The 24990-nt window shown below is 29.7% G+C and overlaps 3 protein-coding genes and 1 long non-coding RNA gene across 4 annotated transcripts; all 4 read left to right on the forward strand.

Annotated features, from left to right (window-relative positions):
- Window positions 1–591: 591 nt before the first annotated feature.
- On the forward strand, window positions 592–6935 carry LOC108481177 (LRR receptor-like serine/threonine-protein kinase GSO1). Its single transcript, XM_017784338.2, has 4 exons — window positions 592–1066; window positions 1139–1501; window positions 4236–6233; window positions 6488–6935. Exons 1-4 carry the CDS (start codon window positions 592–594, stop codon window positions 6844–6846), a joined length of 3195 nt encoding a protein of 1064 aa, XP_017639827.1. The 3' UTR covers window positions 6847–6935.
- Window positions 6936–9382: 2447 nt separating this feature from the next.
- On the forward strand, window positions 9383–10385 carry LOC128280837 (receptor kinase-like protein Xa21). The gene is made up of 2 exons (XM_053019397.1): window positions 9383–9971; window positions 10228–10385. Exons 1-2 carry the CDS (start codon window positions 9383–9385, stop codon window positions 10383–10385), a joined length of 747 nt encoding a protein of 248 aa, XP_052875357.1.
- Window positions 10386–12258: 1873 nt separating this feature from the next.
- On the forward strand, window positions 12259–13179 carry LOC108481959 (uncharacterized). The gene is made up of 2 exons (XR_001870797.2): window positions 12259–12484; window positions 12787–13179. It is a non-coding gene; the product is annotated as an uncharacterized LOC108481959 (long non-coding RNA).
- A 6258-nt stretch (window positions 13180–19437) lies between these two features.
- On the forward strand, window positions 19438–20361 carry LOC108481176 (receptor-like protein 35). Its single transcript, XM_017784337.1, has one exon. It carries the CDS (start codon window positions 19438–19440, stop codon window positions 20359–20361), a length of 924 nt encoding a protein of 307 aa, XP_017639826.1.
- Window positions 20362–24990: the final 4629 nt, after the last annotated feature.

Here is a 24990-nt window from a genome sequence, read left to right on the forward strand (position 1 = left end):
TTTCATTTTCAAACAAGGTCGATTCCCGTTTTAAAAAAAAAATGGTTACGACAAATTTTTTTTTTGTAAAATTAGAAGCCAAATAAATTATTATTTCAAAAAAACAAAAATTAAAAAATAAAATCTTTCAACCTCATTGAATGTTGTAAAAGATTTCATGGTTAATTTAATTTTTAGTCAATATCTTTTTGTTCAAAATTTTTCAGTCAATAGAAACACAAATTAATTAGTGTTTAGATTACGCTAGTTAAGCAAGCGGTAGGGTTATTTATATTCTTCGAAGTGCAATTAAATTACAATACTAATTATTATTTCTATGTAAAATTTAATACTGTAATTTCTTAAGAAAAAAATGAAATTTAGAAAGAAGCCATAATTACATAATTATATTATCACATCCTATAATAAATTCGGTAGTTTCTACGTAAATCACATTAAAAGATTTTGCAATCTTGCAAGAGGAAATTACAACTTAAACTTCCTTTATATATACACACATATTATGTAAAAGAAGTTATGTGGTCATTCAATTATCTGTCTAGCAACCTTAGTTCTGCCTTTGTTGGTAACTTGATAAACCCCCAAAATCAAATGGGGAATACTTTCCTCAATTTAGCTCTTCTTATCATATTCCATTTTTCTATGCCTACTTTCTCTATGAAATTAACCACCATACATACAGATCAATCAGTTCTTCTAGCACTAAAAGATCATGTTATTCATGATCCTGAAAATGTCTTGACAACTAACTGGTCAGCCTCTTCCCCCGTTTGCAATTGGTTTGGTGTAAGTTGTGGATCCAAGCACCGTAGAGTCACAGCTCTAGACCTTACTGGGTTGGGACTCGTAGGCACCCTTCCACCTCACTTGGGAAATTTGTCATTCCTTTCTCTTCTTTATGTCACAAACAATAGTTTCTATGGCGGATTACCTGTCCAGTTATCCAATTTGCGACGGCTGAAATATTTAAGCTTTGGTAACAACTCCTTCAATGGAGAAATCCCATCACGGTTGGGATCATTAACTGAACTTCGAAGGCTGTTTTTGTACCAAAACAACTTCAAAGGTGTTATACCATTCTCTTTAGCCTATTTGTCAAAGCTAGAGGTCTTGTATTTGTTTGAAAACTAGATTTCAGGTTCAATTCCCTCCACCATCTTCAATATCTCTTCGTTGCAAGAAATAGATCTAAGTTACAATATGCTCTCTGGTTCCATACCCTCTGTTCCACGTGATTTGCTTTTGCTAGAAGTCATCGATTTCACCTCCAATAATCTCACTGGTCATATCCCAAAAGATACGTTTGATCATCTTCCAAATTTGAAAGAATTGTTCTTGAGTTTTAACCTGCTTTCTGGTAGAATCCCTGCCAGTCTATTCAAGTGCAAAGAGTTACAAGTGTTATCTTTATCGTTTAACCAAATGGAGGGGAGCCTACCAATAGAAATTGGGAATTTGAGTATGCTTCAGTACATCTATATTGGTCGGAACCACTTTGAAGGTAATACATGCTTGCTAACCGTTTTTTAAAGCTTTTTAAAGTGTTTACTTTTTCTTTTTTTTTTTTTTTGAGAATAGTTTGAGAATGTAAGGAAGGATTGTTTTTTTGGAAAAGAAATTAAGTTAATGAATATAATAATTTAGATCAATCTTATATTGAGATTGAAAACATAAATTTATTTATTAAATGAATACATTGTTGAAAATTTTCAAAAGAAGATTGAAGAATAAACTACCAGAAAATGATGAGAGAAATATTTTTTGATTTCCTACTGGACTTGGAAGTGTGTATGATACCTAATATGATCTGAAATACCTTGCTAATGGTGCTTTATTTACTTTAGGAATATTGATTGATTTAGCCCTTCAGCTTTATAAAAAAAAGTCATTTTAACCTTTAAACTTGCATTGTTTGTCAAATCACTCAAAAATGGATGGAGAAGTTAATGCTTGTTAACTTTGCTAACACGTTAATAATTAAATAGAATTTTTAAAAAAATTAAAATTTTTAAAATTTTTATAAGATTAAATGTTGGTGTTGACAAACAACACAAGTTTAAGAGCTAAAAGAAACGAAAAATTAAATGGAGGGCTAAAATGACTCTTTTTATATAAAGTTATAAAGCTAAATAACTCATTATACCCTTATTTTACTCTTATTATCCTTGCTAGGAGATTAATTTTGAATTTGATAAGTGAATTTTATAATTGCAGGTGAAATTCCTAAACAAATTGTAAATTTAACTCTTCTCATGGTGGTCGATTGTTCCCAAAACAATTTTACAGGTGAATGTATAAGTAAGAATTAAATTATTTCCAAATTATTTTTATTAATTTACACTTTTACTGATAGGTTTAATTTCTATTCATACATGTAGCATTATCTGTTTTGAACTTTATTCTGTTCAATGGCTTTCTGTGTTTTGATTATTTTACAATAGTTATAAATTTTTCATAATCATTGCAATTATTATGTTTCTCTCTTTTTAGTCCATTATTTGCATTTATCCCAGTTGAGGCTAAACAAAACTCTAAAGAACCTAAAATCATATTAGATTTATTTTATGTTCTTCGAAGAATAAAAATTTTAAATTTATCAAATCATATAAAAGGAAAATAATATATAATTTCTTTTTCATAAACTTATGAATGTTTGTTCTTTATGATTTAATTCAGCACTTTATTCTATATTTTGAAATTACTTGAAACCCAAAAAAAAAATCAATTTAAAATTACTTGAAGTACTTTAATATTTGCAAGAGCTCTATAAAAACAATTTTATTGTCAATTAATTTTTTCGTAAATATTGTTGATTCATATTTGATACATGATGACGTCACAAACTAACTAAAATACAACAAATGCAAGCGCACCTATCGAATGGTAGTATAGCTATGGTGATGGTGAGTCGGGAATATCGTATCCACGAGGACTAAAAGTACTTGTAGTTACTATCTTTTTATTATCTAGCCGAATAAATTGAAGGGATTTATTTTAACCTAATTTAGCTAACCTAATCACTAAGACGAAATAGAGAATAAAGTAGGAAAATATTTGAAGAAAACCGATGAGAGAGACAATACCTAGGAAAGAATCCACCTAGACTTCACTTATTATTCTAAATCTAAGTTAAACGATTTATTCACTTGTGTTGATCCGTAGAAATCCTTAACTTATGTTAATATCTCTTTCGAGAATAAAAACAACTGACTCTAGGTTGATTAATTGAAATTTTTTTCTAATTAAAACCCATATTGTCGCATTAACTCGATCTATAGATTCCACTATTAGATTTGACTCTAATCTGGTAGATTTATGTCGTTCTATTTCTAGAATTGCATGCTTATGCTAGATGTACTCTTAAACAAGTACTTTTGCTCCACTGAATAAGCATATCAATCATGAATTAATATCCTACAAATATTAAAACATGAAATAAGAACACATAATTGAGATCAAGAACAAATATTTATCATGTAATTCAAAATAATCAAATAATAAGATCCGTCTTAGGTTTCATCCTTCCTAAGTATCTAGGGAATTTAGTTATACTTTTGGGAGAAAACATCTCAAAATTAGGAAAACAACAAAACATAAACAAACCCAAAAACTTCGAGAGAAATTGAATGGAGATCTTCAGTCTTGAAGGAGATCTTCCGAGTTGAATCCGTTGGCGTTCTTCGAGTCTTTTCTTCTTTCTACTAGTGTCCCTTTAGGTCCTCTTCTAGTGTGCATTTATAGACTTTAGAATGCTCAGAAACCCTAAAAATGGGCTTTTTTGCGTGTTTGGGAAACAGGGAGCGATATCGACACGGGTTGCCACATGGGCGTATGGCCAGCCCATGTGGCTCACACGGGCATGTGCTCAGCCCGTGTGGGAGTGGTCTTGGCTGTGTGGATTCTTAAATCAGCCCCTTTTGTCAATTTTTGGCCAATTTTCCGCTCCTTTTGTTCCCCTATGCTCACCTAAGTATAGAAATATGAAATTAAAGGATTAGGAGCATCAAATTCACTACATTATGTAATAAATCATCCAAAAACATGCCAAGCATGGGATTAAAACATGTTACATTTATGGTTTATCAATACACTAATTGTCAATAATTGTACACATTGTCAGATAATTTACTTTAAATTTTTTATAATGTTTAAAAAATATAAGCAAATGTTTCATATATAAACTCTTTTCTTCTCCATATTTGTCTAATATTTTTGTTTGATAAAATTTATGGCAGGTATAATTCGACGTGAGATTGGCAACCTAAAGAATCTGAAATTGTTGCATTTAGGCTTTAACAATATTGATGGTTCTATTCCTCCACAAGTATTTAATATTTCAACTCTAAGGAAGATTTCTTTCGATGGAAATCAGCTCTCTGGCCATCTTCCATCAAACATGGGCCTTTTCCTTCCAAACCTGGAGGAATTGTATCTTGGTGCCAATTATCTTGTCGGCTCGATACCAACATATATTTCCAATGCCTCTCAGCTTACTCTTCTTGAGATGTCTAATAATTACTTTTTAGGTTCCATTCCTGATAATCTGGGCAATCTAAGAAATTTAAAGCTTCTCACCATGGAGAATAATAGTTTAACTTCCTCAAGAATGAGCTTTCTCTTTTCTTTGACAAACTGTAGAGTCTTGGAGAACTTTCTTTTTGGTAGCAACCCATTTATTAGTAGTGAACTTCCAAGAGTGGTAGGAAATCTCTCAAGTTCTCTTGAACTGTTCTCTGCTTATTCATGCAACATCAGGGGTAGCATCCCTAGTGAAATTGGAAACTTAAGTCACTTGATAAACATTGAGCTAGGAGGCAATCAATTGATAGGACAGATTCCTACTACAATTGGAGGATTGGAAGAGTTGCAAAGTCTTTCCCTTGATGAAAATAAGTTAGAAGGATCCATCCCATCTGATTTATGTCATCTAAACAAATTGGCTTTCTTGTTCTTGACAAATAACAAATTGTCTGGACCAATACCTGCTTGCTTAGGTGATCTCACTTCATTAAGGCAACTATTTCTAAACTCCAATATGTTTTCCTCCTCAATACCTTTCACGTTGACAAGACTTAACTATCTCCTCATCTTATACTTGTCTTCAAATTCTCTAAGTGGCCCACTACCAACTGATATTGGAAAATGGAAAGTTTTGACTAGTTTGGATTTGTCGAACAATCAGTTCTCAGGTGATATCCCAACTGGAGTTGCAGATCTCAAGGACCTCACTCATTTTTCCTTATCCAATAATAGAATCATGGGTTCTATTCTTGAGTCTTTTGATGAATTGCTGAGTTTGGAATTCTTGGACTTGTCAAGAAATAATCTATCTGGAGAGATTCCCATATCCTTAGAGAAACTCCGTTATCTTAAATATTTCAATGTCTCTTTTAATAAGCTTGAAGGAGAAATTCCTGAAGGAGGATCATTTGGAAACTACACAATCAAATCATTTAAGGGGAATGAAGCCTTGTGTGGTGCAGCTCGACTTCATGTTCCAAACTGCAAAACAAGACCTCTTAGAAATTCCAAGGCAAAATCTAATTTGAAGCTCATAATATATGTAGCTTTGCCAATTGCCTCCGCAATTTTGGTTATGGCTCTGATAATCATTATCTTGCAAAATAGGAGGAAAGATAAATTGCCAACTCAAGAAGACATGATACCTTTAGGAACATGGAGACGGTTTTCCTACCACGAGCTTCATCAAGCTACTGATGGATTCAATGATAGTAGGTTACTTGGTAATGGAAGTTATGGTTCAGTATTCCAAGGGACTCTCCTGGATGGGACAATCATTGCAGTAAAGGTCTTCAAGTTAGAGTTAGAAGGAGCTTTTAAGAGCTTTGATGTTGAATGTGATGTTCTCCGCAACACTCGTCACAGAAATTTAGTCAAAGTAATAAGCAGTTGCTCTAATGATCTTAATTTCAAAGCGTTGGTGCTTGAGTTCATGCCTAATGGGAGTCTTGATAAATGGTTGTATTCCAACAACCAATATTTGGATATCCTACAAAGGTTGAACGTAATGATAGATGTTGCATCTGCATTGGAATATCTCCATCACGGAAATGCAACACCCGTGGTTCACTGTGATTTAAAACCCAACAATGTTCTATTAGATGAAGATATGGTTGCTCATTTGAGTGATTTTGGCATCGCGAAACTCTTATGTGAAGATGTTTCAATGATACAAACCATGACAATGGCAACATTTGGATATATGGCACCAGGTGATACTTCTAATCAAACTCCATGTTTATTTTTCCATTTCCAATATAAGTGTAGCATGTGTATAATGAAAGGGATCATATCTGTTAAGATTTGAGTTTCAAACATATTGAATGTGACTTTTTTAAGGAAGCAACTAGATTAAATCCCAGTTCAATTATATCAGGCAAGCATATAATGTTTCAGATATTTTATAGGAATTTTTCATTATCAAGATATCTTTGAATATTCATAATGTTGTTTTATATTCATACAGAATATGGAATCGAAGGAATTGTTTCGACAAAAGGTGATGTGTATAGCTTTGGTATTCTTTTGATGGAAATCATCACAAGAAAAAAGCCCACAGATGAAATATTTGAAGGAGAAAGAAGCTTGAAAAGTTGGGTGATAGAGTCGATATCATCTTCGCGAAATCAAGTTGTAGATCCTAAGTTGTTGAGCACCACTGGAAGGGAACATTTAAAAGTTAAGAATTGTGCCTTGTCCATTTTGCAAGTTGGCTTAGAATGTTCTGTAGAGTTACCAAATGAGAGGCTTCATATGAAAGAGGTTGTTACAAAGTTAAAGAAGATCAAAGTAAAGTTATTAAGGGATATGCGACACGTTCGATGAAGAGGCCATTGTTAAATTGACTAAAATAAACATAAGCTTTTCTTTCTAGCAATGTCTTTGATAAATATTTATACAGATGCTCTGTTTTCCTATAAAGTTTATTAATAGTTATTTCTACATTTAGTGAATTTTTTTTTTAAAAAAAATAAGTATAAGGAATTAGCTACAATAAGGTTGATGGGAGTCTATATTAATCATTGCTCGATGAGCATCTTCTTCTAACAAAGATCGAGCATGATTAGCTGGGTCTTCAAAAGTTATTAACATATTAAGATTACTAGGAACAACTTTGGTCATGCAATCTGTCAGTCTATTATGTTCTCGCAGGACTGTCGAAACTTAAGTTGCCAATATTACTTGCATAAATCATGTATTAAACGAAGTTCAGAAAGATTATTATCAACCGCATAACCGTTCCCAATTATATCAATTAGCAATATATTTAGGTTCAATTAAGTTACACTGAATTTTGATGATCGTTTGTACTAATTTTATGAAATTGTATTGGTACATTTTTTTTTAAGAATATAGGTACAAATTATTAAATGCCCAATATCAAAACATAGCAAATTTTGATCTCTTTTTTCATTCTTTGCATAAGGTTTTCATTTATTCTATCTTAATAAAAATAATTTTTATAAGCCAAACAAATCTTATTAAAAGAACAAAAATATAAAACAGTACATAAAAGGGACATCAACATTTAACACACTTGATACATATCTTTCTAGTCTTCAACCAATACGAAGTAGTATAGGTTTCATTATGGTTAAGATTTTGATGCGTTTCGACCATTCCAATATGTTTCAGCTCGTTTCAGTCAATACTAACTTATACTAGTTCATATCGGCTTGTACCGATTGATAGGAGCTGCTTGTCTTGAGATATTGTGCAGTGTGTCTAGAGACAATTGATAGATTGTCTCGAGACATGACTTGCCAACGACTATACATCAAAAGTTAGGGGGAAAGGTTATATCTAAGCCTTAAGGGGTAAAGGTATTAATTCTTATAGTAATTTAGGAAATCATTGAATATTGAAGTATACTAAATATTTAATCAAAATTGAGCTACTATTTTTATAAGTTACCCAAACAACAAAGTTGAAGGACTTTAAATTGCACAACAAAGTCCAGGAAAAAACGAGGTTTGAAAAAGAATAACCTTCAATTGGGGAGCATTATTGAATCTATAGAGACTTTAAAATGTGTAAAACATTGGAAAGAAAATGGCCAAAAAGTGATGGAAATTTAGTGACCGTGCCAGACCCATCTTAATTATCCTTAAAGAAGAAAAGTGATAGCTTCGTTGTCCAATTGCTTATAAGGTTTCACATTACAAGTTCATAAGCACTTGTTGACATAGTTGAAAGGCTTTTAGATTGCACAAATAAAGTGAAGCCGCCTGGTCCCAAAGTGGTAAGAAAATGGAACAATCATGGAAATTTGGGTAACCAGACAAACTATAAAAAGTCACCTAATTATTAGTATATTTTTATTTTGGTCATTCAAATTTAAAATTTTCTATTTTAGCCTCGGTTCTATCACTAATGGTGACTTTTCTATTGACATAATAATAAATTTAACTCTTAAATATTGATAAATTCTATCAATTTAGTCCTAAATCTAAAAAATCAACAAATTTAACCCTCAACTCCACACATTCTATCAATTTAGTTTTACTTCTTAAAAATTAAAATTAAAAATATTTAAAAGTTCATTTTTGATAACCAGACAAACTATAAAAATAGTCACCTAATTATTAGTAAATTTTATTTTGGTCATTCAAATTTAAAATTTTCTATTTTAGCCTCGGTTCTGTCACTAATGGTGACTTTTCTATTGACATAATAATAAATTTAACTCTCAAATATTGATAAATTCTATCAATTTAGTCCTAAATCTAAAAATCAACAAATTTAACCTCAACTTCACACATTCTATCAATTTAGTTTTACTTCTTAAAATTAAAAATTAAAAATATTTAAAAGTTAATTTTTGATAAAAATACGCAAGGTTTTATAAAATACATACACAACTATAAATAAACGAATACCCATTTTCTCTTTTTTCTAACATAATTTTTTATAAAATAATACTTTTATAAAAACCACAAACAAGACTTAGATCATATTCAAGCTTTTTCTCTCCTTTTAGTTCATTTTATAAATAATAAATTTTAATATATATCTAGCATTACTCATCAAATTTGCTTAGCGTTGGGTATCACCTTTGCCCACAACCACCAACACCAATAACCCTCACTCTGAGCTCTTCGATTTTCACATTCTTCATCATTGCGCCAACAAACTAGGAATTTGTTGTAAAGTTGCTGACATCGTATTAAACCTCTTGAGTCTCTAAGACCTCATCCTCACCTCTTAGGTTGTAACTTTTGACCCAACCTAAACATAGTGGTGGTTAATATTAAAAAAAAGGGCAAAGTTCAATATGTGTAAGTCTTCTTCATGGCTTTTCCCCCCTTAAATTGTTTTTATTTATAATGTTATTTTATTTATAAAATTATTACTTTAATAAATGCATTTCATGTTAGAAAATCAAAAAAATAGATATTCATTTATTGATAGTAGGTTGCTTGGTCAAGCTACTGACAGATTCAATGATAGTAGGTTGCTTGGTAATGGAAGTTATGGTTCAGTATTCCAAGGGACTCTCCAAGATGGGATGCTAATTGCAGTAAAGGTCTTCAAGTTAGAGTTAGAAGGAGCTTTTAAGAGCTTTGATGTTGAATGTGATGTTCTCCGCAACACTCGTCACAGAAATTTAGTCAAAGTAATAAGCAGTTGCTCTAATGATCTTAATTTCAAAGCCTTGGTGCTTGAGTTCATGGCTAATGGGAGTCTTGATAAATGGGTGTATTCCAACAACCAATATTTGGATATCTTACAAAGGTTGAACATAATGATAGATGTTGCATCTGCATTGGAATATCTCCATCACGGAAATGCAACACCCGTGGTTCACTGTGATTTAAAACCCAACAATGTTCTATTAGATGAAGATATGGTTGCTCATTTGAGTGATTTTGGCATCACCAAACTCTCATGTGAAGAGGTTTCAATGATACAAACCGTGACAATGGCAACATTTGGATATATGGCACCAGGTGATACTTCTAATAAAACTCCTTGTTTATTTTTCCATTTTCAATGTAAGCGTAGCATGTGCATAACAACAGGGTTCATATATGTTAAGATTTGAGTTTCAAATATATTAAATGTGACTTTTTAAGGAAGCAACTAGATTAAATCCGAGTTCAATTATAACATGCAAGCATATACTGTTTTGAATATTTTATACGAATTTTTCATTATCAAGATATCTTTGAATATTCATAATGTTGTTTTTATATTCATACACAGAATATGGAATCCAAGGAATTGTTTTGACAAAAGATGTTGTGTATAGTTTTAGTATTCTTTTGATGGAAATCATCACAAGAAAAAAGCCCACAGATGAAATGTTTGAAGGAGAAAGAAGCTTGAAGAGTTGGGTGATAGATGTCGAAACCTCCTTTTAAATGCGAAGGGTATTTTGAAAACGGGAGTCGCCACCAACCTTTTAAAGTGTGATTGGATCACCTTATAAAACATTTTGGTCTACGAAATTATGAGAAAACGGGCTCGGGAGTCGGTTACGTACGAGGATGGATTAGCACCCTCGCAACGCCCAAAATTGGTACCAATTTGAACAGTTTTGTCTTAATGTCAAAAGCTTGAAAGAATTTGGCAATAAGATCTCTTTTAAAACCGTAATAATTTGAGTTGAAAATCGAAATTCTTTCGTCCCAAAAGAATGCGAACATCACATCCAGCGTGATTGGACACGATATTCTTAAACTTTCGTAACTAAAAATCATCTCGTAATTTGTAAAATCTATTAAAAAGGATATTTTAGATATTTAGACAAACGGGAAATCGCAACCTAGCATGTTAGGGCACTATTTCCCGAATTCCTAAATACAAAAAACATTGCCTTGTTTTTTAAAATTCCTTTGGATTAAATGAAATATAAAAATTTTAAAAACGATGATGCATTTAACCTATTACAAAAGATCAATATTGGATTAATTAAACTACGTACTTTAACATTTCATGCAAATATAATGTAGAAAATGGTAAATATGACATAAATCACACAATATACTTTAACATTTCATGCATATATAATAAAAATGATGAATAATGGCATAAATGACACAATATACGTTATCATTTTATGCATATATGATCATAGATAACATAAATATACATGCATTATCGTTACATGCAAAATACAACATAGAGCATAATGAATACAACAATATAAATTGCAATATATATATACAACAATATTTCATGCAATTGTAGCTTAAATCAACATAAACAATTAATTTTCATGCAAACGTGATAAACAACAAATAGCTAGTGAGATAGCATTAGCATGTTAAAACAATAAATACAAAAAATATAAAGTGAATAAACAAATCATGAACATAAAAACAAAAAGAAACAAATAAAATAATAAAAAAGAAGTAAAAATATATTAGAGCAATGTATAAATGATAAAGGAGAGTTTTTAAAAATAATTACTATATGTAATACATTACATAATATAATAATTCAAGGTCAAATCATCATATTGAATAGGAACAAAATTTTATACTTTTTTAAAAAATATTATATACTGACCTCTAAATAATGATATATAAATGTAATTTTAGTAATAATTTAAAATTTTAATTATACATAATAAACAGTTAATAAAATGATATAAAATAAAATAATAAGTAATTAAAATGATATAATATAATAATTTCCATATATAAATATAGTAAGATAAATAATATATAAAGTAAAATGCATATATAATATAAAAACGTATATAATATAAAAATAATATACATTATTTATATATATAACTAATGTCTAAAAATACATATAAAATTTATAAGAAACGTATATAATAATATAATATGAAAAAATATACATTATTTTATATAACTAATATTTAAAAAAAATAATACATATAGTATTTGAAAATAAATTAAATATATATAAAAAGGACTAAGATCGAATTTTTTTAAAAAACTAGGGCTAATTACAAATAAATAAAAATTTTGGGTTTAATTGAAATGCGCATTAGAAATGAGGGACTCACTGGGAAATTATCCCTAATCCCCAAAACGACATCGTTCTCGGCACAGGTCTTACAATGGCTATTAGGACCAAATTACAATAAATGTAAAATTTTAGGGCCAGATTGAAATAAAAATAAAATGAATTTTAGAAAACATAAAAATACGGAAGGATCAATGGGAAATTATCCCTTTAAACAAAAAATGCGCGGATCCTCACTTTGGAACGACGTCGTTTTGGTTATTAAAACAACCATTCTAAAATGATGTCGTATGGGCTATCAATAAATACAAAAAAGGTTTGAAAATTCATTTGGTTCCATGTTTTTAAAAAAAGAAAAGAAAATTCTCTGAAAAGGAGAATAGGAGAGCCTTTCCAGGTTTCTCCGACCTCTGTCAGACCAGACTCCGGTCACCGGGTTCATGCGTCCACGCAATACACGCGCCACCGTACACGACGGTTCGGAAGGTTCAAAACCTTCACTTTCCTTGGCGAATCGCAGGTAACCCCTTTTCCCATTTTCAAATACCAATTTTTCACCAAAATAACTCCCATACATGTTGAACCATAGATAACAGAATATGAAACTAAAGTCACCTTTTAAAGAAACTGCTTGAATTTCTATGAATATCCATATATCTGTTCTCTTTTGTATATATTTTTCGTATGTATAAAAAAAAAGGCCTCTCTTTTATAGTGAAATCATTCGGCTTTTATAGCCTCTATTTACAGGTTTGTATATTCTCTACTCGATTTTTGCCATATTTGCATTCGTCTTTGCTGTTCCTCTTTCCTTTTTTGCAGGTACCATCGAGGATCTCACGGCGAGGAGTGGGCTGGCGTTGATCCGTGCGCCAATCACTACGCGATACAGAGCCTGGAATCACGGCACTGATGGAGGTGACGATGACGGTCACTGGAACGGCGCAAAAAGGGTGTGAAGATTGGCGTGCCTGCGGTGCAAATTCTGGAACCTTCCTCTAGCGTTTGCGGTGCCTAGGGTTTCAAAAACCCTAGGTCTTCCATCCTCTGTTTGTAATTTGGGACTCCTTGGGCCGTGCCCATTTGTGGGTTGGGTGTAACCGGGCATAGGGTTCTTAGGCTACATGGGTCTTGAGTCATCAGGCTTTTAGGCCCATTTGTAAACTGGACATTACAACATTTACATTTATTTATTTAATTTACAAATTTCGTTTATTTCATTGCATGGGCCCTGGCAAATTTGGGGTGCTACAGTAGAGTCGATATCATCTTCGCGAAATCAAGTTGTTGAGCACCATTGGAAGGGAACATTTAAAAGTCAAGAATTGTGCCTTATCCATTTTGCAAGTTGGCTTAGAATGTTCTGCAGAGTTTCCAAATGAGAGGCTTCATATGAAAGAGGTTGTTACAAAGTTAAAAAAGATCAAAGTAAAGTTATTAAGGGATATGCGACGCGTTCGATGAAGAGACCATTGTTAAATTGACTAAAATAAACATAAGCTTTGCTTTTTAGCAATGTCTTTGATAAATATTTGTACAGATGCTCTGTTTTCCTAGAAAGTTTATTAATAGTTATTTCTACATTTAGTGAATTTTTTTTTAAAAAAAAATAAGTATAAGGAATTAGCTACAATAAGGTTGATGGGAGTCTATATTAATCATTGCTCAATGAGCATCTTCTTCTAACAAAGATCGAGCATGATCAGCTGGGTCTTCAAAAGTTGTTAACCTATTAAGATTACTAGGAACAACTTTGGTCATGCAATCTGTCAGTCTATTATGTTCTCGCAAGACATGCTGAAACTTAAGTTGCCAATAGTACTTGCATAAATCATGTATTAAACGAAGTTCAGAAAGATTATTATCAACTGCATAACCATTCCCAATTATATCAATTAGCAATATATTTATATTCAAATAAGTTACACTGAATTTTGATCATCATTTGTACTAATTTTATGAAATTGTATTGGTATAAAAAAAATTTTAAGAATATAGGTACAAATTATTAAATGCCCAATATCAAAACATAGCAAAATTTGATCTCTTTTTTCAGTCTTTGCATAAGGTTTTCATTTATTTTTATTTTAATAAAAATAATTTTTATAAGCCAAACAAATTTTATTAAAAGAACAAAAATATATAACAGTACATAAAAGGGACATCAACATTTAACACACTTGATACGTATCTTTCTGGTCTTCAACCAATACAAAGTAGTATAGGTTTCATTATGGTTAAGATTTTGATGCGTTTCGACCATTCCAATATGTTTCAGCTCGTTTCAGTCAATACTAACTTATACTAGTTCATACCGGCTTGTACCGATTGATAGGAGCTGCTTGTCTTGAGGTATTGTGCAATGTGTCTAGAGACAATTGATAGATTGTCTTGAGACATGACTTGCCAACGACTATATATCAAAAGCTAGGGGGAAAGGTTATATCTAAGCCTTAAGGGGTAAAGGTATTAATTCTTATAGTAATTTAGGAAATCATTGAATATTGAAGTATACTAAAGTAGTGGAGGTAGGTAATTACAGGTGAACTACTTAAATTGAATTGCCCAAGCTTTCCTTTCCTTTCCTTTCCTTATCATTTAGAAAAGTTTATATTCCGTAAAAAAGATGACCGAGTTATCCAACAAGTATCATAGGAATTGTTACTTTTGTTTACTTAAGGCTAATATCCTTCCTATTTTCACAATCCTTCACATAATTTGTTGATTGCCATGAGATTTTGAAGCACTCTAATCTAACTCAAAATTTTCACCCAATGAAATATATTGAGAAACTTTTTATGGTAGAAATAAGAAGATAACTCCCTCCATTGAATTTGCGTAAAAAGATTACTTGTTCAACGATACAACACATTGGGAATGTTTTTTCATAAAAGAAAATATCAATAAATTTTTTTTATTTGGAATTGATAATTGATAATTAATCCTTTTTCATATCTAAGCAGAAAAATCTAATCAAATAATACTAATTTCATCAATCATTCATCAATAGTAACATTTAGAAATTTTAACAATTTCAAAAATTAACACTCGAGTTAGCTAAACTAGATTAAAATTAATTATAATAATCTCAAAAACATAAAAACGAGATTAAAATTACTCACCATGTAAAATGAGAAGCTGAGACTTCAATAGTCTCAACAATGGCTGCTCATATGTTTTCTTTAGTTCTCACGGTTTAGAAAAAGACTTTAGATTGCTCAAGTTAAAAGAAGCTATGAAAGTCATGGAAAATTTGGTTGGCCATTATTGAAACTATAAAAGTAAATTGCAAAATAAAAAGTCCAATTTATTTTGAAGTCATTGTTGTATCCATTTCTCGTAAATTCGATGGCTCAATATGGAATTTTATTAGTCAATTGCATAAAAAACAACTTGATAAAGATCTTGTCCAAGTTAAATCATAGATGCAAATTATTAGTGTGAAAAGAAACTAAAGAAAGCTAAGTTTGCTGCGTTACTCATAGAATTGCAATCAGTATAATTAGCTGATTCTTTTTCTTAGTCCTCGTCAGTTCTGAAGCTGCGGTAATTATGTATTTGTGTAGAATTTCAGAGTAAATAATTAAAAATTAAATATATTTTAAGCAAAATTTTTAGAACTAAAATGGTAGTCGAAATATTAGTTAGTATAGTTGGATTAAAAAATCATTAAAAATATTAAAAAAACAATTCAATCAGTTTTTTTAGTCTAGTTCTATTGGTTTGTACTAGTTTATGGGTTAATCCATCTATTGCCTCTCTCTAGACTGGTACCCTTGCCTGTTCGATTGGTTTAGATAATCATGACTCTAAGTCTACATTTTTATCTATACCATTATTTAAGTCTTTGATTGAGTTGACATTATGAGTCAGATGAGCATAAACTCGGTTAGAGAAATTATGGAAATGTCCTTTCGTAATTAAATAAATTATATTATTCGATGGTGCTTTAATCTTTCTACTTCTTAAAAAAAAATATATGCATATTATAATATCTACGTCAATTACATTAGCAAAACCCTAAATTAACCACTCAAGCAAAGTTTTATTTTGATTTTTTATTCAATTTAATTTTATTATGCTACACTTCATCTATTGTATATATTAATAATGTTATTAGTTGAGTTGGTTTAGTATTGTTAATTTAATGTATTTATATGTTTAAATTTAGTTTTACTCACAATTTAATCTAATTTTTAACTTTAATATCATACATATTTCATGTGTTATTATGATTAATTAGTTTCAAACTATATGATTTCATTATTTATTGGATTTCATTTTAAACACAAATCTATGTTCTAAATTCATTATTGCCACATGTATACAACTGTGATAGGATTTCTAATATAATTTAAATTTAAAGGATTCTATTTTTTTAAAAACATTACATAATTACAATTTAAAAATATTTTTTTATAGTTTCAAACAATAAATAAATTTTGAATTTTTTAGTTTTAAGAGTTTTAATAACTTCTTTTTAGAATTATGACCAAGTTGAATGTTTTAACTATAGTTCAAAGGTCAAATTAAATATTAACCTTAGAGCCAATGTGCCGCGTAACTTTTCGGTTAAGGATGGAACGACTATTAATGGATGAGTGACCAAAACATTATAACTCGATATTGTTAGTGACTAAAACATAATTTTTTTATAATTTATTGACAAAAAAATAAATTTAACCAAAATTGAGTGACTATATATTTTTATAAGTTACCCAAACAACAAAGTTGAAAGACTTTAAATATTGCACAACAAAGTCCAGGAAAAGACGAGGTTTGAAAAAGAATAACCTTGTATCGGGGAGCATTATTGAATCTATAGAGACTTTAAAATGTGTAAAACATTGAAAAGAAAATGGCCAAAAAGTGATGGAAATTTAGTGACCATGCCAGACCCATCTTAATTATCCTCGAAGAAGAAAAGTGTCCAATTGCTTACAAGGTTTCACATTATAAGTTCATAAGCAATTGTTGACATAGTTGAAACGCTTTTAGATTGCACAAATAAAGTGAAGCCACCAAATCATGGAAAATTGAGTAATCGGGTAAACTATAAAAATAGTTACTCAATTATTAATATCTTTTTATTTTGGTCATTCAAATTTATAATGTTAAAAAAAAGCAAAGTTCAACATGCGTAAGTCTTCTTCATGGCTTTTCTCCATTAAATTGTTTTTATTTATAATGTTATTTTATTTATAAAATTATTACTTTAATAAATGCATTTCATGTTAGAAAATAAGAAAAATAGATATTCATCTATTTATAAATATTTTTATATTTTTATGTATTTTTATTGAAAAATGATCTTTTAAATTTTTTTATATTTTATAGTTTTTGAAGAAATAAAATAAATTGACAAAATGTGTAAAGTTTAGGGCACTTGTTGAATTTTTTAGATTTAGGGCTAAATTGATAGAATCTATAAATATTGGAGGGTTAAATTTTTATTATTCCAATAAAAAAGGACCACTATTAGTGATTTAATGGAAGAATGATCAAAATATTAAATTTTGATAACATTAGTGACTAAAATAAAAATTTTGAATTCCAGTGATCAAAATAGAAATATATTAATAATTGGGTGACTATTTTTATAGTTTTCCTTCAATTTATAACAGTCATGAAAAATTAGTGAGTGAATACGTTACCAGCACTCGTCTCTTTGCTAAGAAAATAACATTTCATACTTCAAATAAAAATTTATATAACAAAAAGTATTTAAAATTTAAAATTTATATTTAAATAAAAATAACGTTGCATTTTACAGTTATTAAATAGATAGTTCGTTGAAATAAAAATAAAATACATAAAATTGAATGGATAAAATGAATGAAAATGATCTGAGAATTACTTTAAAAATTTTAAAATTATTATTTAATTAATTATAATTAAATAATTAAAATTTAAAATTAAGGTTAAATTAATTAATCATTACTTATCCGGAATAAAAAATTAAATATATTTTTATAGATTCTTTTATTATGAAATTATCGTGACTTTACCAAAATTAAAATTGGCTTAAGAAAATATTTAATTAAAAAATAATTAATTAAATGAATTAAATAAATTATATTTTAATTAATAACTAGAAGATTGTTTTCTATTTAAATAATATAAATTTTCCAATCACTTCTGAACCGACAATGTGGAAAGACTTTAGATTGCAGAACGAAGTGAAGCAACCGTCCCAAACCAAACCCAAGGAAGGGGTAAGACAATAAATACTTAGAAAATTGGAGAGCCACTACTGAATCTTGTTAAATTTCTTTTATATTTATTCCAATAATTTATTTTTTTTAAATTGAAATTTCTTGATTTCTTTATTTAATAATGTCCTAAAATAAATGCTGCAAATTATTTTCTAAATCTTGTTATATCAACTTTTTATATATAAAATGTAGAATTATCTATAATTTTTGTTAATACTTATATAAGAGGATAAATTTATTTCAGTACATTCAAATTCACATCCTCCTATATTGGTAACAATGTTAATATCAATGTCAACAAAATTAAGATTCAATTGGCATGTTATAGAAAGAGTTATTTTAGCTCTCTATTTAATTATTCATATATTTTAACCATTAAACTTGTATTGTTTGTCAAATCACCTAAAATAGATAAAAAGTTAGTATGTTTTAATTTTGCATATGAATTGTTACATTAGCAATTAATTATATTTTATATTTTTAAAATTAATAATTTTAAAATAATTTAATATTTTTTATTTTTAAAATTTAAAAAAAATTAATTGCTAACTTAACATTCACGTGACAATCTACGTGTATGCCACATCAGCAAAGTTAACAAACGTTAACTTTTTTTATCCGTTTTGGGTAATTCCAAACAAAATTAAAAATAAAATCTTTCAACCACAAAGAAATTTCATGGTTTATTTTAATTTTTAGTCAATATCTTTTTGTTCAAAATATTTTTAGTCATTAGAAACAAAAATTTATTAGTGTTTAGATGCCGCTAGTTAAGCAGGCGGTATGGTTTGTTTATATTCTTCGAAGTGCTTGTTGAGTTGTCACTCTATATACTTCTGTATTTGATAAAAAGAAAAAGTTATCATATAATTTTATCATGTTCTCTAATAATTTCAATAAACTAAAATAATGTAATAAAAAGTTGTAACCTTTGTACAAGTGCAATTTAATTACAATACTATATATTATTTCCATGTAAAGTTTAATACTGTAATTTTCTTAAGAATAAAAAGAAATTTAGAAAGAAGTTCCTTAAGCAATAATTACATGATTATATTATCACATCCTATAATAAATTCGGTAGTTTCTACGTAAATCACATTAAAAGAATTTGCAACCTTGCAAGAAGAAATTGCAACATAAACTCCCTTTATATATACACACGTATTATGTAAAAGAAGTTGTGTGGTCATCCAATTATCTGTCTAGCAATCTCAGTTCTGCCTTTGTTGGTTGCTTGATAAACACCCAAATTCAAATGGGGAATACTTTCCTCAACTTAGCTCTTCTTATCATCTTCCATTTTTTTATGCCTACTTTCTCTATGAAATTAACCACCATACTTACAGATCAATCAGCTCTTCTAGCACTGAAAGATCATGTTATTCATGATCCTAAAAATGTCTTGACAACTAACTGGTCAGCCTCTGCCCCTGTTTGCAATTGGTTTGGTGTAAGTTGTGGATCCAAGCACCGTAGAGTCACAGCTCTAAACCTTACTGGGTTGGGACTCGTAGGCACCCTTCCACCTCACATAGGAAATCTATCATTCCTTTCTTTTCTTCGTATCAGAAGTAATAGTTTCCGTGGGAAATTACCTGTCCAGTTATCCAATTTGCATCGGCTGAAAATTTTAAACTTTGGTAACAACTCCTTCAGTGGAGAAATCCCATCATGGCTGGGATCATTAACTGAACTTCGAATGTTGTTTTTGTACCAAAATAACTTCAAAGGTGTTGTTCCATTCTCTTTAGGCAATTTGTCAAAGCTAGAGATCTTGAGCTTGTTTGAAACTCGGATTTCAGGTTCAATACCCTCCTCCATCTTTAATATATCCTCTTTGCAAAATATTTATCTAAACAATAATATGCTCTCTGGTTTCATACCCTCTGTTCCACGAGATTTGCTTTTGCTAGAAGGCATCGATTTCAATTTCAATAATCTTAGTGGTCATATCCCAGAAGATATGTTCGATCATCTTCCGAATTTGAAAGAATTGACTTTGAGCGTTAACCTGCTTTCTGGTAGAATTCCTGCCAGTCTATTCAAGTGCAAAGAGTTACAAAAGTTATCTTTATCGTATAACCAAATGGAGGGGAGCTTACCAATAGAAATTGGGAATTTGAGTATGCTTCAACACATCTATATTGGTCAGAACCACTTTGAAGGTAATATATGCTAACCATTTGTTAAAGCTTTTTGAAGGATTTTTTTTTTTTTTGGAAAATGAATTAAGTTAATGAATATAATAATTTGGATGAATCTTCTGCAGAGATTGAAAATATAGTTAAAATTTTCAAAAGAAGATTGAAAAATAAACTAATAAACTACCAGAAAATGATGAGAGAACTATTGTTTAATTTCCAACTCGACTTGGAAGCGTGTATGACACCTAATATAATGTTAAATATCTTGCTAATGGTGCTTTATTTATTTTAGGCATAATGATTTATTTAGCCCTTCAACTTTACAAAAAAAAATCCATTTTAGCTCACTATTTAATTTTTCACTTTTTTTAGCCCTTAAACTTGCATTGTTTTTTAAATCACCCCAAAAATGGATGGAAAAGTTAATGTTTGTTAACTTTGCTAATGTGGCATATACGTATGCCATGTTAGCAATTAGATAAATTTTAATTTTTTAAAAATAATTTTTATAATTTTTTAAAAAAATAATTTTTATAATTTTTTTGAATTTTTTAAATTTTAAAAAATTAATTTGTTGATGTGATATACACGTGGACTTTTCAATCTGTTTTGGGGTGATTTAACAAACATAACAAGTTTAAGGGCTAAAAGAGATGAAAATTAAATGGAGGGCTAAAATGACTTTTTTTTTTATAAAGTTGAAGAGCTAAACAAGTCATTATGCCTAGAGTTCTCCATGGGCCGGGTCGGGCCGAGTTCGGGATGGGCCCTAACAAAACTTTAGGCTTGATTGCTAGCCCTAATATCGGCCCAAAAAATGAACTTAAATTTTTGTCCAAACCCGACTCACATTAATGTTAAACTCGGGCCCAAACCGACTCAGCCCATATTAAAGGCTAAAGTATCAGTACCATAGGAAATATATCGATACTTGCTATGAGGTATTGATACCTTGGGGCAGGTATCGATACTCAAGTAATTTTTCTTTAATTTTCAAAACATCGAACCTTATAGCGGTATCGCTACCAGGCAGGGTATCAATACTTTTGTGAAAGGAACCGATACTTTGTTAAGGGTATTAGTATTATTGACTTTTTACACATGTATTGGGGTCAGGCATGAGCTAAAAGGCCTACCCGACGCCCGACCCATTTATAAAATGGATTTTTTTTCCAAACTCATATTTTGTGCCTATATTTTTTGTCCAAACCCTCCCACATCTCGAGTGGACCTTCGGCTCGTGCCAGGTGGCCTAGCCCATGGACATGTCTAATTATGCCTTTACTTTATTCTTATAATCCTTGGTAGGAGATGAATTTTGATTTCGATTTGTGATGTAGAAACCATTTTCAAATCGAGTTTTGGAAAATGGGAATCGATTTTAAAAAACGAAAACGGGAGTCGCCACCAATGTTTTTAGGTGTGATTGGATCACCTTTAAAATATTTTGTTTTAAAATCATTAGTTTTGGTCCACGAAATAAAAGAACGGGTTCGGGAGTCGGTTACGTACAAGGAAGGATTAGCACGCTTGTAACGCCCAAAAATTGGTACCTAATTGATTATCAAATGTCTTTAATGTCGGAAATTTAAAAAATTTTAAAATGTAATCCTCTTTAAAATACTTTGATTTTGAAAATTTGGATTCACTCGTATCTATCAAAACATTGACACTAAGTTAACATTTTGGAAATCCCTATCTCGAAACGACAAATCGCCACATCCAATAAGTTAGGACACAACGCTTTGAAATTCCAAGACAGTTGCTCGTATTTTGAAAATCTTAAAAACTTAGAAGGGTACTTGACTATTCGAACTCAACGAGAAAAGTTGCAACCCTATAAGTTAGGGCACTACTTTTCTCGAAGCTTTCAAATACTAAGCATTGCCTTTTTATTTTTATAAAACTTTTAAATATTGTTTTAAATGACCTTTTAGAGTGACAATTCTATATTACGAAACATAGATATTCAAATAGCGTATATTATAAAGTATTATAACACTTTATATAAATACAATCACTATATAGAGGTAAAATAGAATAATAAAAATAATCATGCTAAGCAAATAGGAATATACCCAAAAGAAAGCATAATAAATGCACTAATTATATACAATATATCATAAATAAAACATTAAAGAATATAAAAATATGGTAAATATTAATGTGTAAAATATGTATGAGTAAAAATAGATGACATGCATAGCAAAAGGATAAATAGAATCTACATAAAATATAAAATATACAATCCAATAATTTAATGTACACATGAATGGATTAATAAATGAAATGATGCATATAATACAATATATCAATGTACATATATAAAATATGCATTTGAAAGTAAATTATAAAAGTCTAAGATATTACATAACATATGAAATACATAACATAACAATAATACATTAATTCTAAAGTAAAAACAAATATTGTATAATAATAATAAAAACATAAGTTTTAAAAATATATGTATAATATAAACAATTGATAAATAGAATGAGCATATAAAAATATGTGATATTTAATAATAAATTTAAAATATAATATATAATAAAAAATATATTTATAAGAATAATAATTATATAAAAATATAAAATATATTGGTTTAGAAAAATAATGTATAAAATATCAAATATGTAAAAGAATTTATATTTATAATGAAATGATTATATAATATATATACATGCATAGAAAATATATATTTGAAAATAAACTATATAAAAGGTTAAATATTATGATATATAAAATACATAATCAAATGTATAAAAGATAGAAAAAAATATACATATTTGAAAAATGAAGAAATTAAAATAAAAAAGGGTTGAAAAACTAAGATAGACGAAAAATAAAATAAGAACAAACCACAGAGAGTAAGAACGCAAGAGGGAGAGAAATTTGAGTGAATACTCTCAAGAATTCTTATTGCTTCCCAAAACTCAAGTGATTTACAATGAAGGGAGAGGCCTCTATTTATAATTGAGCCTCCCCAAATCCAACGGTACAGATCAATTACATCAACGGTTAAGATTAAAGGATATCTACAAATTAAATCTCCAAGATTACTAAATCATATCTTCTAAGATTGTATATCATATCTAAGATTACAATCATATCTAAGATTACAATCATATCTAAGATTGCAATCATATCTAAGATTGTATCATATCTAAGATTGCAATCATATCTAAGATTGTATCATATCTAAGATTGCAATTATATTTAAGATTGCATCATATCTAATATTACATATCATTGAAGATTATATTTCCATATGAGTCAAGCTTGTAGATGGACCTTAAATCTTTTCAAGTAATAGGCTACCGATCGGGACAAATTATATTTGTAATTCTGGATTGAACTTGGACTTCGTTTTTTTTTTGGGGGTTAATTATTTTAAATACTGAAATGGGCCGGGCAAAATTGAGTGTCTACAGCTGCCCCTCTTTGCTCATTGCTGTGTAACAGGAATAGAGCTGTAACGCCTCAATTTTCGGGAATTCTGTGAATGTTAGCATAGGTTTAATTATGTTAGTGGGCCTCTAGAAGGCCCAAGCTTAAGATAGAACCCGGCAATTTTAGTTAATTTTTGTTCCATAAGAAAAAAGGGGTGAAATTATGAAATAGAACTTATGTGAAAATATTTGAAAATGCTATAGGCTAAATTGAAGTGGCCAAATAAATAGGAGTGCAAAATAGGAGGATTTGCATGACAAACCTCCCATTTTACATGAAGTGGCCAGCCATCATGTTGTTGTAGACAATATGAGCACTTGATATCCATAATTCATGGTACAAATTGATAATGGGTTAGGTAAATGTTCCATGATAATGGATTAGGTAAATATTCCATGATAATGGGTTAGGTAAATGTTCCATGATGGGCATTTCATGTCTTTTGTATTAAAGAATTAAATGGATGAAATATGAAATTTTATTAAAAGAAAAAGGGGTGAAAAGAACAAAGTTTTGTCCATCTTTATTTATCATAGCCTAAAGTTAGAGAAGAGAAAGGAGAGGAGAAAGCTCTTGAATGTTCGGTCACTTGGGGAAGAAAATTAAAGGTAAGTTCATGGTAGTTTGCTTTTATTTTGAGGTTCATGAGTTCTTCTTGATTCTACCTTAACTCTTGAAGCATATTTTGGTTTTAGTTGTGTTGTGAGCATTTAGTCGTAAATTAAAATGAAGGAAAGGTTGTTGTTTCATGTTCTTTTAATGAAAAATGGAAGATAGGTGAAGTTGAGCCAAACAAATGAGCATGCATGTGCCTTAGATGCTAAGGGGAAAAATCGGCTAACATGTTGTGCTTTAAAATGATGAAATGGAGATTATACTTAAGTAAAATCATAGATATGTGATGATTGATTGGTGATATACATGTTTAAATAACAAGCACGCAAGTTAGGTGTGAAAGAGTGATTTGATAATAAATCTGCTTGGGACAGCAGCAGTAACGTGACTTTGGAAAATCACCATAAATTGTGGGAGATGAATTAGAAGCTGAATAAATGATGTAATTAAAGCTTGTTGAGTCTAGTTTTAAATGAAATAAACGAGAACATATTTTTAATTCTGTACAATGAGAAATTTGATTCGTAATGAAGAGTGGTCAGATTAGTCAAACAGTGAAACATGAGAAACTTTGAGAAAAATCTGGTATTGATTGG

Source organism: Gossypium arboreum, chromosome 1 (assembly GCF_025698485.1).
Source record: "Gossypium arboreum isolate Shixiya-1 chromosome 1, ASM2569848v2, whole genome shotgun sequence".
NCBI classification, from domain to species: Eukaryota; Viridiplantae; Streptophyta; class Magnoliopsida; order Malvales; family Malvaceae; genus Gossypium; species Gossypium arboreum.

Bases quoted from the DNA above. Each gene is read 5' to 3' on its own strand.
- LOC108481177 (XM_017784338.2), top strand. From the start codon at position 592: ATGGGGAATACTTTCCTCAATTTAGCTCTTCTTATCATATTCCATTTT. The intron at 1,502-4,235 runs GTAATACATGCT...AATTTATGGCAG, and splicing joins TGGTCGGAACCACTTTGAAG to GTATAATTCGACGTGAGATT. The intron at 6,234-6,487 runs GTGATACTTCTA...ATATTCATACAG, and splicing joins ATTTGGATATATGGCACCAG to AATATGGAATCGAAGGAATT.
- LOC128280837 (XM_053019397.1), top strand. From the start codon at position 9,383: ATGCATTTCATGTTAGAAAATCAAAAAAATAGATATTCATTTATTGAT. The intron at 9,972-10,227 runs GTGATACTTCTA...ATTCATACACAG, and splicing joins ATTTGGATATATGGCACCAG to AATATGGAATCCAAGGAATT.
- LOC108481176 (XM_017784337.1), top strand. From the start codon at position 19,438: ATGGGGAATACTTTCCTCAACTTAGCTCTTCTTATCATCTTCCATTTT.